Genomic DNA, 14,956 nt, shown 5'->3' on the forward strand with positions numbered 1-14,956 from the left:
TGAGGAGAGGCTTAGGAACCTCCAGGACATCTTTAAATGGTCCGACATCCAAATTATAGGAGTACCAGAAGGGGAAAAGGAAGACCAACAAGTGGAAAACTTATTTGAATAAATAATGAAGGAAAACTTCCCCAATCTGGCAAAGGAAATAGACTTCCAGGAAGTCCAGGAGCTCAGAGAGTCCCAAAGAAGGTGGACCAAGGAGGAACATAACAAAACACATCATAATTACATTAGCCAAGATTGAAATGAAGGAAAGAATTCCAGAAACAGCAAGAAATAAGGAGACAGTCACCTACAAAAGAGTTCCCATCAGACTGTCAGCGGATTTCTCAAAAGAGACCTTACAGGCAAGAAGGGACTGGAAAGAAGTATTCCAAGTCATGAAATCCAAAGACCTACATCCAACATTGCTCTATGCAGAAAAGCTTTCATTTAGAATGGAAGGGCAGATAAAGTGCTTCTCACTCAGATAAGGTCAAGTTCAAGCAGTTCATCATCACCAAGCTCTTATTATATGAAATGTTAAAGGGACTTATCTAAGAAAAAGAAGATAAAAAATATGAACAGTGAAATTCAGGACAGCCAACTCACAGTTATTAACAACCACACCTAAAACAAAAGCAAACTCAGCAGACAGCTAGATCAGGAGCAGAACCACAGAATTGGAGATCACATGGAGGGTTAGCAACAAGAGAGTGGGAAAAGGAGAGGGGCTGAAGGTACAGAGAATAAGTAGCATAGTCGGTGGGGAGAAAATAGGGAGGAGGGCAAGAATAGTATGGGAAATGTAGAAGCTAAAGAACTTATGACACATAGACATGAACTAAGGGCGGGGAATGCAGGGACAGGGTGTGCAGGGTGGAGGGGAACAAAGGGGGGAAATGGAACAACTGTAATGGCACGATCAATAAAACATATTAAAAAATAAAATAAAATAAGTGCTTATCTATAATAGGACATAATCACAGTAAACGATCTTTCTCAAGAGTGATTCTAACTCTGATTTATGACAAGCTTATAGTCATCACTATTATGGTCTAGTGTTTAGAGCATTTAGGAAGCTTAATTTTGATATATAATGCTCAATAATAAAGACAACCCAATTAAAAAATGAGCACAAGATCTGAATAGAGTCCAACCAGCCGCCCACGAGCCTGACGTAACATTGTAAATTTACTTAAAGCCTTATTTTTGCTCATCAGTTTTCGTTATCGTGTGTGCATTTAATGTGTGGCCCAACATAACGCTTCTTCTCCCACTGAGGCCTAGAAATGCCAAAAGGTTGTACACCTCTAGAGCAGACATTTCTCCAAAGAAGACATACAAATGCTCCATGAGCACTTGAAAAGAGGCTCAGCATCACGGGCCATTAAGGAGATGCAAAACAAAACCCCAGTAAAGTACCGCTAGGATGGCTATAACAAAAAAGACAGATTAAAAACAAATGTTGGCGAGAGTGTGGAGAAATCAGGACCCTCCGACACTGCTGGTGGGAGGGAAATATTGCACCCACTTTGGAAAACAGCCTGGCAGTTCTTCAAAGGTTAAGCAATAGGATGCAGTGATTTTACTCCAAGGTACATATCCAAGAGAAATAAAAACATATGTCCAGCAGGTTCATAAAAACATTCCTCATAACAGACAAAAAAAAAGTGAACAACCCAAATGTCCACCAACTAATGAATAAATACAATGTGCTATGCACACAATGGAACACAATTGGCCATAAAAACAAATGAGACATTGATACATGCAAAAGTATGGATGATCCTTGAAGACATTATGCTAAGTGAAAGAAGCCATCACAAAGAACCATATACTGTATGATTCTATTTCTATGAAGTGTCCTGAATAGACAGATCTATAGAGGAAGAAAATTGGTGTTTGCCCTGTGCCAGAGGAATGGGGTCCTTCAGGGTTTATAGCTAATATTATTTGTTCCAAATTGACTGTGGTGATGGATGCACACCTTTGAATAAAGCCGCTGAATTATACACTTAGTATGAGTAATTCATATTGTATGCATGTGAATTATATCTCCATAAAGCTCTTAAAAAATAAGTGCAATCTTGAAACAAGATAAACCTATCTACCAGTTCCAAGGAATAACTTTTGGGACCTCATATAAATGAGAGAACCTCTTCTTCTACTATCAAATAGGTTTCTATTTAAAAGGAGCTTAGTAGTGAATGGCAAGATTGGGTAAGAAGTATGCCTCAAGATGTTGAAAGTCTGACATGCATTGCTACGTCCTCGCCTTTCACAGAAGGAACATGTGCTTCCGTAATGTACACATTACTTTCCAGGCACACTGTGTTCCCAAACTTCATAGCATACACACTTTATTGCATTATTTCCTACTAAAGACCTGTCATGCTTGGGCCGCAGGGGAGTGTTGATAATCAAGATGACACACTGGTAGGGATGTTGACCTCACTGGTAGCTGTTAAGTTAGTGTTCAGATGTTTAATTAATGGAAAATTACATAGTGATTTCAAGCCATGTTCCCATAGAACATCTGTGTTCTGCAAGTTCAACCCAAACGTTTTCTACTAAAACAAATGAAGACACTGTGTGTCCTGGTCAGAGGGAAAACAGGAATAGATGAAAGTCAACAGAATGAATTCTCATAATTCATACATTTTTCACTATAAAATTTTAAAGCCTCTCTTGCCTTCTACTCACCTGAATAGTAGGATAAGGGCTTGAAAATAGGACACCTCACTGATATTAGAGAACTTGAAACTGTCAGTCACGCTTAGATGTCAGAGTGCACTCCGTTCATGGAAATGCGCTTGTAGTTCTGCTCTCACACTGTGCAAGAGCCACATCATCTCATAGTAAACGTGTTTCTGTGTCACAGGGTCCAACGTGCAGACACTTTCAATGCAGCTAGAGCAGTGTTATAGATTTTCAGTTTTGTTCCTAAACATGTGTAAGAATGACAGCATTGATGTCTGTCCCTCAGGCTGTCTTTGGGGTGCACACCAAAGAAACACTCCCAGGGACGTCATTAAGCGTAGACTCCAAGATTCCGGTATAAAAACTCTAACATTTCCATTTTTTTTCTTAAATACTCAGTGTGGGTAGATTGGGTATGCTGATAATAAGAATTGTTTGAATGTATCACTATATTACAATTTAGGGAAATTTTTAAAATATACCTCAAGGAAGATAGTTTCAAAATAATAAAACTTGAGCTCTCAGCACAAACACCTCTGAGAACAATGCACTCAAATTACAGCTTAACTAGAAACAACTGAGTTGTGAAACCTTATAAAGTACAGGAACGAATTCTAGAAAAGTTGTGCATTCAAAAGGAATCACCATCAGCAGAGGCACAGTCAGGCTACAGTACTTTTTAGAGATGGCAGAAAGAAAGAGAACAAATACACACAGCTATGTGTGCACAAACACACACTCAGACTGTGTCAAAATGGCATGCTGTGTGCCCAAACTTCACAGCATACACACTTTCTTGCATTATTTCCTACTGAAGACCTGTCACGCTCCGGCCGCAGGGGAGCGTTGATCACCAAGACGACGCACTGGTGGGGACGTGAGCGCCAGAAATGGAAAGAGAGTGAAGAGCTCGGTAGGCAAGACCTTCTTCAAGTGACTGACAGCTGTTGAAGCGTGTGTGTGTGTGACATTAAAAAACATAAAACATGTTAAAATCATTTAACATATCACACCTTTCATGTTTCCTTTGTTTTTAGAAATGTAATGAAATAGTTGGTATTTGCTTTAAAATAATCCAGTTTTTGGAGGGGACGTATGTGTGGAAGGGGGCCCAGGGATATCACAGATCAAACAAGACTGTGCATGTGCACACACATGCAGTCATGCGATGCTGACAACTCCTGGTGACGTGGAAGTCACCTCAACAGGCTGGATGTAGGAGGCCTTCCATCGCTCTGCTCTTCGTGTAGAACACTCATCCCCAGAGACTAGGCAGCAGTTCCCTCTGACTGTCTCGCTTGCCCCCAGACAGAGCTTGGGTGCTGGCTGCTCTCAATCCAATGCCCTGTGAGAGGAAACCCCCTTAGTAAATTAGGGGAAGTGTCTCTTCTCCAAAGAATACTCAGATGGAAACTCAAATATTTGTTTAAAAAATAAATACAAAGGTGGCAAACCATCTCACCCGTATGAGGAAGCCCAGGAAATGAACATTGGAAAGCAGAGTCCCACTGGGGTGAGGTTGTTGGGTGAGGAAAACAAGCTCAGTTGTGGGCAGGGCACCGCCTTGCAGCCTGGGGCCCTGAGATTATTGCAAAGACCTTCTCAATGAGGAAGCTACCAAGAAGTTTATCTTGCCTGGAGACAGGAATCTGCAGAAACCTAGATTCTACCCAGACCCCAAAACTGGCTGGATCATGCCGGCAGACCAATCCCCCAGCAGAGAACACCACCACCCCAAACCCCCTTTCTACTTACTGAAGTGCCCACGACACCTGGAACACAGGGAAGGCAGGGTACTGTCCCCTGGAAACATACAACCCATGACCTTGTCACAGAAAGCCTTGTCTGGCTGTGGAACCTTTTCTCTCTGAGTCTGTCTGTCTCTCTGCTGGGAGAAAGCCCAGCAGCTTTTTACTTGACCTATGAGACAGAGAAGTCTTCTACAGTAAGTGTAGGTTCCCAACAGTTTCCCAGATCAGCAGGTCCCCTAACACAAGTCCACTGAATCTGAGTCACTAGACTGGTATCTCAGTGTGTGTGGGAGTAGCTTTGTGGTTTGCTTTGTGTATTTTATGATGTTTTACTTATACAAATGGTAAGCACTCAGAAAACCGTATGGAATAATGAAGCTATTCCTTTGGAAGCATGTATTAGTAGGGGCCAGAAGAAAGCCAGGGAAGGCTTCCTGGGAGAGAGGGTATCTGAATTAATAAGGACCTGAACTAAGTAGTGACACCCCAAAGAACAATGACAGAAAAGCTGTAAAGTGGCGGCTCTCAGCCCTGGGCGCACAGGAACGTCATCTGGAGAACTATAAAGAAACTTCAATTCCCAAGCGTCACTTCAGGCCGACTGAAGAATTCTGGGGTGGGTGTGCGGTGGAGCCCGAGGGCTGCATCCCACACAATGTAACTGATCTGAATCGGACCGTAAAAATTCTCATGTGAACGCCAGAAGTTAGAAATGCATAAGTTGGTGGTTCCTGCAGAAGCATCCCCCACCCTCAGCTACGACCCACCACTTCTAGTCCTTAACACACAGGGCTGGTCAGAATCCATCAGGCAGCTCGCTCTCCGGACCACCGCCACTGCATCCACGGGAGGAAAGCATCTCTTCCCAACACTGCAGTTCCAACAGTGATTTGAAGGAAATCACCAAATTGGTAAAATCTTATCTTTCCTAGGGAATAATTTAATTTTAAAGGAAGCTTTGACATTTCTTTTTTGCTTTTTCTTTTTTAAAGAAACTTCCAGAAATTTCTTTCAAACCAGAACTGATCAAAACCACAGGCAAACTTGAAGCTGCTACAATTTGCATGAGAAAATCCCAAGTCATGCAGGCCTGAGCTTCCTGGCAAGTCTCACTCGCACAGACCCTTCAGCCTGGGCCTTCTGATCTTTCAACTCAAGAACAATTCCATTTGTACCAGAAAAATTTTTTTTCCCGTAAATGTTCCATTCTGAGGGATTAGGTGACCACAGGCTGAAATCCTCTGAGCCAATGGTTTGCGGCAGTTTATACAACAGCTGGCCCAATCCCTGCTGGTATTCGCAGAGGGCTGGGTCCAGGTCTCTGTTCCTACCAGGCCACGTGACATCTGGGACATTGGGTTCAATTCTGGGAACGCAAAGGGGTGCAGGGGAGCACAACCAGGGTGGTGAAGGGCCCAGAGGAGTCGGGCACGTGCCCAGAACGGGCACACCTGGGCTGCGCTCAGGTGCCCTCCTGAAGCATCTGAAGAGCCGAGGTTCTCCACTGCTCCATAAGGGCAATCAGGACCACTGGCAGGCCTTAGAGGGCGCAGACTAACCGAGGATGGAACGTGCAGGTGGCAGCTGACGGCCACCTTCTGGGTGTGCTGGGGAGGGGACTCCCACTCTGGATGCCAGGAGCCAGGTTCCAGTTCTACCTCTCCTTGCCTTCCAGCTCAGGCAGCTTCCTGTTGCCTGGCTCGCCCCCGAAAAGCTGAGAGGCTCCCGTCCAAAAGGGCAGGTTTCCAGGGTTGAAACCCTGTCAGGAGCCTCTTCTCTCTGACTTCCCCATCTGGGAGGCCACATGGCCTGAGGAGACTTTTGCTGGAACTTCACAGGGTCCCACTCTGGCTCTTATTGTATTTAATGGCGAAAAAGGCAGGTGTGAGAAAAACAAGGCAGGACCAAAAACCAAAACCGAACAAAACCTTCTTTGCTGATAGAGCTGCTCACTCACTAGGGAGGCATAAAACCAGAGTCAGGAAGAGGGATGGTGGCATCGCCTGTCCCCTGCTTCCTGCCCCTCTAGGGCCAGTCCTGCCTGGGTCTCCCTTACCCTGTGCTGTTTCGGCCACAAGTCTATGTCCCAACCAGACTTTGAACTCCTTGAGGTCAGGGACCTTGACTTCCTCCCTTTGGTATCCTCGGGTCCTAGAAAAGTGGCTGGTCCACAGAAAACCTTAGCGATGCTCATTGAATTAGACTGTCTGCAAAGGAAAGGCAGACATTTTCCAGGACAGCTAGAATGAAATGACTCTGTCTATACCTTACCAAAGCCCAAATCCACTTAAAAAAATTTTTTTTTTAAATGCATTGAATTCCCCAGATTTCCTTTCTTATTCGATGTGAAGAAGCCAGGTGACCTCTTTACCCTGCAGACGGATCTTCCCGTTTTATCCTACAACCTCCCTCTCCACGGGCATTGCTTGATCTCCCCTCCCAGGTTTCTCAATAGCGCTGGAGAGAAAATAGAGGACCAGCCAGTTGGCTTCAAACGAGCCGGGCTAGCTGGAAGGGCTCTGCTCCTGGCGGGTGAGCAGTGCATGGAATTTGCTGCCACCTCGACTACAGGTGCCACGCACTGGGGCTGCCATTTCTCAGGGAAGACGGGGAGTTGTATAAGAAAAGGTAATATTTAGAATTATGCAGCGGCGGTAAGGGAATCACACCCCATGCTGCAGGGCAGAACCGGGTCCCCTCCAGTGAGTGGCGAGGAAGGAATTCTATGGCCCCCATGTTGTTACTCGATGAACTTCTGGCTTTACTAGGAATGTGATTGCTGCAAGGACCAGACAAATGAGATGCGTGGGACCAGGAGGCTTGGCGACAGGCCCCTGAACTGAGCTCTCTCTACTTGCCCTAGAATTTTCGTTTATGGGATGTGGACCAACAGGACAGCTCTTACTGCAGCGACTCTTTATTGCCAGTAGCGACCGCTCACTGAGCAGGTACTATGTTCCAGGTGTAAATCCTCACAACAACCCCATGGCATGGGTACTGTGTTCACCTTCATTTCACAGAGAAAGAAAGGGAGGCACAAAGAACCGCCTCCCCACCCAAAACAGATACTTTTCAGTTCTTTTTTTCCTCCAATAAAATCTACATGTGGGGAAGAGGGGATAAATGACGGTTGACAGTCCCTTTTCTTATACAGAAGTGCCTGGAGCATTTTCAAACAGGCCTCCGCTATCTACAGGAGCCGGGCAAGGAGTAGTTTAATACATCAAATTTTTCTTAAGTTTTGGCAAGTCCTAAACAAACCCTTCACATGTCCACAAATTAAGAATTGCCAAGCTAATTTTTTCCCTCTTGCGTTATATGAAATGAGGAAAATGGCACTCTTATTGTGACTGTCATTCTTTCTGAAGCCAAGGGTCCTTCTCTAAGGTACACTTACTGTCTCTACTCTTACCTTCTCAGGGAAGGGAGCCCTTTGCTGGTGACCGCAGCTTGTGGGCTTCAAGTTGAGTTAAGTCTCCTGTCACAGGTTCGGAAGGGAGCTGCCTCAGGAATATGCAACACATCCGAAGCCTGACCCACGGAGCAGGGATTCCAGGCAGGCAGGCAGGTGCTTTGTTTTCTTGATGTTTTTTAAGTGTGTTTGTTTCATTTTGGATGCAACACAGAACCATAAGGTTTCCAAGGACAAACGAGTCCCTAAGATCTCTTATCCCTGGAAATGTTTAGGCAGAAGCTGAACAATGACTAGGAAAGGAGGTTGGACTAGATCACTGTTTCCCAAACTGGGGTGAATACAACGGTATTTATTTATTCTGGTGGTGCAGAGACCCTTCCTTAATCTTAAATCACGCAAAGTCATCCTTCTGGACTCTCTTTCAATCCTTTGGATTCCAGGTAAAACAAAGTCTTGTTTGGGTGCTCACGGGCATTTAACGCCTCGTCAACATCAGCAGTTCCCCTCGGCTCTCAACCAATAGGATCATCTAGTCGTCCACTGCGATTACCTCCTATTAGTATCGCCCTCACAAGACAAGGAACAGGGCACCCACTTCCCATAACAACCAGAGGCATTAGAGGAAGTGTACGTTGATGTGAAGGACATTCTCAGTACATGATGGAGATGCCATGACTCAGAAAAATCAGATTTGGGATCATGTTTTTAAAATCAAGCTGTCTCTTTTTTGCTGGGAGTACAGAGGACCCGCCTGACTCCCTCCCTCCGAGTTGAAATTGGCATTTACATATATTGTGTGATTTAAGTGGTGCAGGGAAGCTTCCCCTCCCCGCCCAACATCCAAACACACATCTCCTTGGGCATCACGATACCTTTCTGTTCAAGTGCACCCTGTGCCTAGCTTGGTGTCTGACGTGAACACATGAATGCTGGAAGATAAACTTCCCGCATTTTGTAACCCTGCCTTCGGTGCGCCTTACCCGGACACTGCCGTTCCCTTCACTGCTGCTGTTGACGGCCCCCCACCAACCTCTTACTTACAATTTGCCCAACTCCACAGTGATTGCTTGTCAAAAGTGAAGACCCCCACCCCGCCAGTCCGAAAACTGGAGACTCACAGGATTTCCTTTTCGGTGAGTGATTGGGAAGAATATTCACTTAGAATCAGAAAAGAAGACAGCACTAGTTTTCCGAGAAGATTTGGGAGTCAAGGGGAGGCGGTAACTACGTCTGCACAGCACAACCTGAACCGGAATTTAATTATTATCTAGGGAATTTAATCAGACACAGCCAGCCAAACCAACTCATATTTCTGGCATGAAATATCTCACTTGGCTGTCTATCCTGACCAAATCAATAGAAATTTGTGCCAAACTCCTATTTTATTGTGGTGGATTGGCACAGACATACTCTTCTTGTTTAACAAAAAAAGTTACCAATCTAGCCATGAGGCTTTCTCCCAGGTCTCTCTGGCAGCTTCTGGCAGCTTCTGGAATGCTAATACACACGGACGACGCTGTTCGGAAGGATTCGACTCTCAAATCCGGGAAGGAGAGAATGTGGCTCCCGGGGCTTTGGAGCCACAACTCAGACGTGATGTTTCAAGTACAAACACCTAACTCAGAGTTTACATGGGCCTTTTAGTACAATTAAGTGTACAGAATCTTCTAAAACCAAATGTCTAATCCAAGACATGCAATACGGGTTTCCCGCATTTCCACATCTGTCAGCACGCACCCGGGGCTTTGGAACACCAGCGCACCCCGTCTGTCAAGCACTGTCCCACTAGGAAACACATTCTGCAGAAGTGTGACCTCTGAGTTCTTATTCTGGCGTTCTCATCCGGTGACAAAAAAGACCAGCTTAGCCACGATGCAGCGTGGCGAAACCCAGGCGGTGGAGGGGAGAGGTTTTCCAATGGCCGTTTGTTTTGAGAGCAATAAGCGTGGTGTCCGACAGCTGTTCCATGTTGAGTTAAGCTCTGACATGGACCTGTCAACAGTGGGAAAGGCGACATAAGAAGCCCCCCACGAGCCTGAGGGGGGCACCCGTTTCTCGGTTCCTCAGCCCCGACACTCCAGCCTGTGTCCTGACATTGGTGGCCCAAGGGCTGCACTAGGTCTGCAGACGTGCTCCGTTTCCCTTGCAGTGCTGTGTCCTGCCCACTGTGCCAGCACATGAACATCCAGAGGTTCTTATAAAATAACGGGTTTCTGGATTCTCTTGAAAAATTAGGAGACTTGGTGCTTGTTGGCACATGGAAACACTTGGCGGGAGCTGATCATTTTCCGGTCACAAGAGTCTCCTTGCTTCCCTTTGTCTACTCCGTTCTGCAAGCAGGGTCACCTTCCACTTATCATCACACTTGTCCATGTCACTTTTCCCACTGAAGAGAAATGTTTCCCTGTATCCATGACTCTAGCAAAGGAGGAAAACAAGCAGTGGCCTGAAATGACAGTTTCATGTATAGAGGTCACCTGCTTGGCCACTGGAGGCAGCTGAATTTGATTTTCCATTGTAAAATAGTGGACCTTGACTTTGACCCTCCCTGGGCAACACATTTGCTAGTGACATCTCCCAACACACCCAGGGATCCTCCGGGGTCTGTGTAATTTGCAGAAATACCCTTCCTTCTCATTCTCATTGGGTCACACCCCACTTTGGTTTAGAATCACTGAACTTAAAACTTTGAAGGGAATTCTTATTGAATCAACCATGCATCCCAATCAATCATAAGTATCTAAATTGCTGTGTAGCTTGGAAATTACTCCTTTGAAACCAACACCTTAAAAAGACCTTTGGAAAACAAAATAATTATGCCCCTTGTCTTAACACAGTCCTGGAAAAGCAGACATCTGAGTGACAGTATTCCTAACTTGGGATTAGGTTACATTTTAAAAGCTCATTTCCTAGAGGTTGTTTGCAGCTTATAATTCCTTTTTCTTTAACAACAGTACTATAAACATTGATGACTTCTCTGAGGTTTGCCCACAAATTTTTTTTTAACCATGCAAAAGGGATTGCATCAGAGTAGTTTTTCCTGCAAAGTTACTCAGTGAACTCTCTTATTCCTTCAATAAACTTAGTGTATTAAGTATTTGAAAACACTGGGAAATCCCACTTCAATGTAACCATTAACCAGGATTGCTTCTAAGGGGAAGTGTTAATGATATTTCCTCAAATGATACCTAATGAGGGCTTTCCCCTTATAAAGGGGAACAGGGGTTTTTTAGCACAATTACCAGAGAGTGGAAGCCTCTGAACACTGACCCCGCCCTTGAAGAGATAGGATGGAGAATCCAGGACCCCCTCAGTTTGCGTCCTGGAGAACTGCAGGGACTCAATTCAGGTGCCAGCCAGTGAGACGGTGAAGAGGGACTTCCTATTCCACAGAAAATGGCGAAGTGAGTTCTGTCCTCTAATGCTTCCTGCAAAGAACTTGTTCCGGGTAAAATGGCAGCATGTGGATAATAAAATGAAGTTGTGCCCTCACGTCAACATTAATCTAGCCTCCGTGTTAAGAGCTGAGTCTGCAGAGATCACCCCTGGTTAGCGATGCGCCAAGCCAGTTTCAAACACCAGTGCCCCACCACCACCACCTCCTGTCCACACGATTGTTTCATGGGCAATTCTTCCCCTTGTTTGAGCTTCCTGTACATGCAATCACTTGTTTAAAGACCTGGGCAAGTGGAAGCCAGCAGCGATCTGCTAGGCATTAAGGAAAAATCTGACATAGTTTCTGTCCAAACAATGGCCAATCCCCTGAGGCATGAAGTATACCTAGAATTTTGCTCCGTGACTTTCGAGTGGTACTATGAAGTTCTTACTATGCACAGATCTTGAAAGGAGGGTATACATATCCTTTAGAACTCCCTGCGAGAAGAAAAGGTGTGCAGAGCCCGCTCACAGAGGTGGGGTGGCTTGCCTAGGGGGGGACGGTGAGCCGAAGGTGGGAAATAGAGCAGGGTCAGTAATCCCTGAGTTTTGGGCTCTGGCTACAGACCTGGAAACCAGCCTGCTGGCATTCCTCCTCTAAGCCAGAGATGGGCTGTGGGGAAGGAGAAGAGTGGGCAGAAAGGAATGTATAGTAACATTTTCCTGCAACTTCTCAGCTCTGTTTGTGTTCAGTAATCACACGTAGGAATGACTAACCATTTCCCATGCAGGCGTGAATTGTTATCTTGCTGTCATAGAAAATAGAATCCTATCCTGCCAAGTTTGCACTCGTTGAAAATGCAAGTGTCAACTGACCAAATATCAGGATGGGAAAATCTCCCACCCCCTCCCCCTTCTCCCACAGGCATAAAAGGTGACGGGGAGGTGGGAGGTGGGGGGCAACTGGCAAAGGACATGAAATCATGCGGGTTCACCAGGAAAAGGCAGTGTTGGTGGCAGCAGAGTTGGTGAGTGTGTCGTGAGCATTACCTCTTGATGAGGCTTCCCAGAAGGCTCCCGCTCAAGTCCTGGTGGCTCTGAGAACAAGCATTCTTGCATCAATAGCTAATAGGCTGTCCAACCAGATGTTATCTGGGTGGGATAAGAGGGTGAGAAAACAGACCTGTTGTACGCTCTTGTTAACTAGATCGCTGTGGGCAGAGAAGGCTGGTTGTGTAGTGTTTAGCAGGGCACCTTTTTTTATAGGGAGGCAGAACAGATTACATACTTGTTTAAATGTTTCCTCTTGTGATTGGTAAAATACAAGTTATTATCATTCATGCATTACTAAAGCTGCCTTTCCATCATTTTGAAGGGACTTTTTTTTTCTAGAACAGAGCATGCATCCAGCAGAAACCTAAAGCTCTCTGTTTTTCTAAGCAATCTTCGAGCACACTTTTAACAGAACTGCCTGGTACCTGTGACGAGACTGGAGACGATGAGAGGCAGCACCAGCATCTGCAGCATCCGCATCAGGAGCTCCCCAGGGAAGGAAAAGTACTTGACTTCCCGGTAGCTCATTCTGTACGGCCGGAGTGCAAATCCAAGGATTGTACCTGAGGGGGAAAAAGAAGAAAAGTTGAGTCTTTTTTGAAACTGAAGTAACAGTCCCAGAAAAATGAGAGCAATGTTTGCCCGGGGACTGTGCCTGTCTGACAAGAGTCAATTTATTTAAGCAACAGATATCTGTGCCGTTTGCAGAGGAAGGTGTGTGCCTTGGTTATCAGTCAGTCTGGAAGGGTCTGGCTGAGTCCAGGGCTTCAAGTAGAACTTATAGGGGAAAAAACCCAACTTTTCCTGGTTTTAGCAAATGAAAAATTTCTTCATCTAACTTGAATACAGTGGAATCAATTTTGACATGGCTCGGTACGGAGTTATTACCAAGACTGGGCATGCTATAGAGAATGATGCATTTCTGAACATGGCGATACACAACAATAAAAGCCTTGTTATAGTGAAGATCCTTCATACCCATCGGTGTTAGAATGGCTGGCATACCCACTTCTAAAGGGTGGTATCATTTAATTTTTTTCCATTAAAAAAAAAACTCTTCCTGTTCACATTGCTAATCCATCTTCATCACTTCCCTCCCTGCACCCTATATTTTCTGTCTTCATGCTCTTGATGTCACCTTGGCAACTGTATTGTACAGACTTGTCAGCTGCTGGCAAGAGAAGACTGCAAAATGTGCAGAGACTTTGCCCAAAAATTTTCTCTAAAAACCTAGGGAAAATTAGGGGAAAGAGAAAGCGATCTTCTCTTTAATTACCCTTCTGCTCTTGGAAATTTACAAAATATTTTTTAAATAATAACTTTATATGTAAATCAAATTATGCAAAAATGTTTGGAAATGAACAAACATACTGAATACATTTACTCCTTCTCCCCTTTCCCCAATTTACTTTCCTTGCCCTAGAAAATTTAGTTATTCCATTATTGTAAATATATTCAATGTTTTTGCATAGCTATTACGGAAAGGTGTGTTATAGAGAAGTATTGAGTTGTCTGGAAGGCACTGGTTAGGGGGTGGGGAGAGAATACTGGCTCAACACCAGCTTTCCCAAAGAATGCACAGTCCTTTAAGGAAACTGGACGATCCCAACTTCTTATGAAATGGGCTTCTTCGCTTATGAAATGGAACACAAGTTCACTTCAACTGTCACTGCAACTCCAGTGTCAGCTCTTGGGTCACAGCAACCATGAAGTATCTATGTTTTGATTACATACTGTGACACTGCAGTTAAGGATCTGAATCTATGTGACTAGAAAACCTAGCTGACCCAGTTTTCAGGACCTTTAGGAAAATATTGCCTCCCCCGCCTCCAATGTAACAGTACTACATTCAAGAGAGTAAAGTTCATTTGGAAAATGTAGAAAAGTGTCGGCAGAAGTCTGCCCATATTGGTTCTACCACTTAAATAGCAAATAGCTCATGTTTCACTGAGCTCTTAGTATATGCCAGGCACTGTTGGCAACTCTTTACTTGTGTTAGAAAATTTAATCCTCACCAAAAAATCCCAGAGGTAAGTACTGTTTAATCACCAACTTACCAGTGGAGAAATCTCATCACAGTGAACTTAAAACTTGCCCAGTTCCAACTGCTACTCAATATCAACGTCAAATAACTACTCAAGGGACAGAGCTGGGATCCAAACCCAGGCAGTTTGGACTCAGATCTCCTCACATACTTCCTGCCTCTCCAAGTAGGGGAAAGACAACCACTGTTAGCGCCTCTGGTTCTTTCCAGAATGTTCCATGGAAATTACATGCAATACACTTTTCCATGCATGGTCATGATCAACTTCAACCTCATGACATCAGACCCAAGGACTGTATTAAAATTTACTTGATACTTTGTTGTTGAACACTTAGGTTGTTAAGCATTTTTCACCTTTGTAAAGAACACCATGATGAATACATATATATAGGCTGTTTTATATCTAGGAATATATACTTTTAGTGTAGTTTAGAGAAAGGGAACCAGTGAATTAACGAATCTGACCTCCCCAATTCATGTTATCGAATTGCTTTCCCAATAGGTTGCCCCAACAGTTCAGGGCTCCATTAGTGAATGAGAAGGCTTTATTTCCTATACATCAGAAGCTGGGTGTATTATCATAAAAAAATTGTTAAAACAGGCAAAATTTGTAAGTGTGATGAGTAAACAGAA

At 44.5% G+C, this 14,956-nt stretch overlaps 1 protein-coding gene across 1 annotated transcript in view; it reads right to left on the reverse strand.

Annotated features, from left to right (window-relative positions):
* SLC1A3 (solute carrier family 1 member 3) overlaps window positions 1–14,956 on the reverse strand; it is a 78,876-nt gene that overhangs the window by 43,355 nt on the left and 20,565 nt on the right. The window contains exon 3 of the mRNA XM_037129040.2: window positions 12,705–12,842. Coding sequence (XP_036984935.1) covers window positions 12,705–12,842 — 138 coding nt within the window. The remainder of the gene's footprint in view (window positions 1–12,704; window positions 12,843–14,956) is intronic.

This window comes from Artibeus jamaicensis, unplaced genomic scaffold, assembly GCF_021234435.1.
Source record: "Artibeus jamaicensis isolate MK-2021 breed Jamaican fruit bat unplaced genomic scaffold, CSHL_Jam_final scaffold_369, whole genome shotgun sequence".
In the NCBI taxonomy this organism is placed as follows: Eukaryota; Metazoa; Chordata; class Mammalia; order Chiroptera; family Phyllostomidae; genus Artibeus; species Artibeus jamaicensis.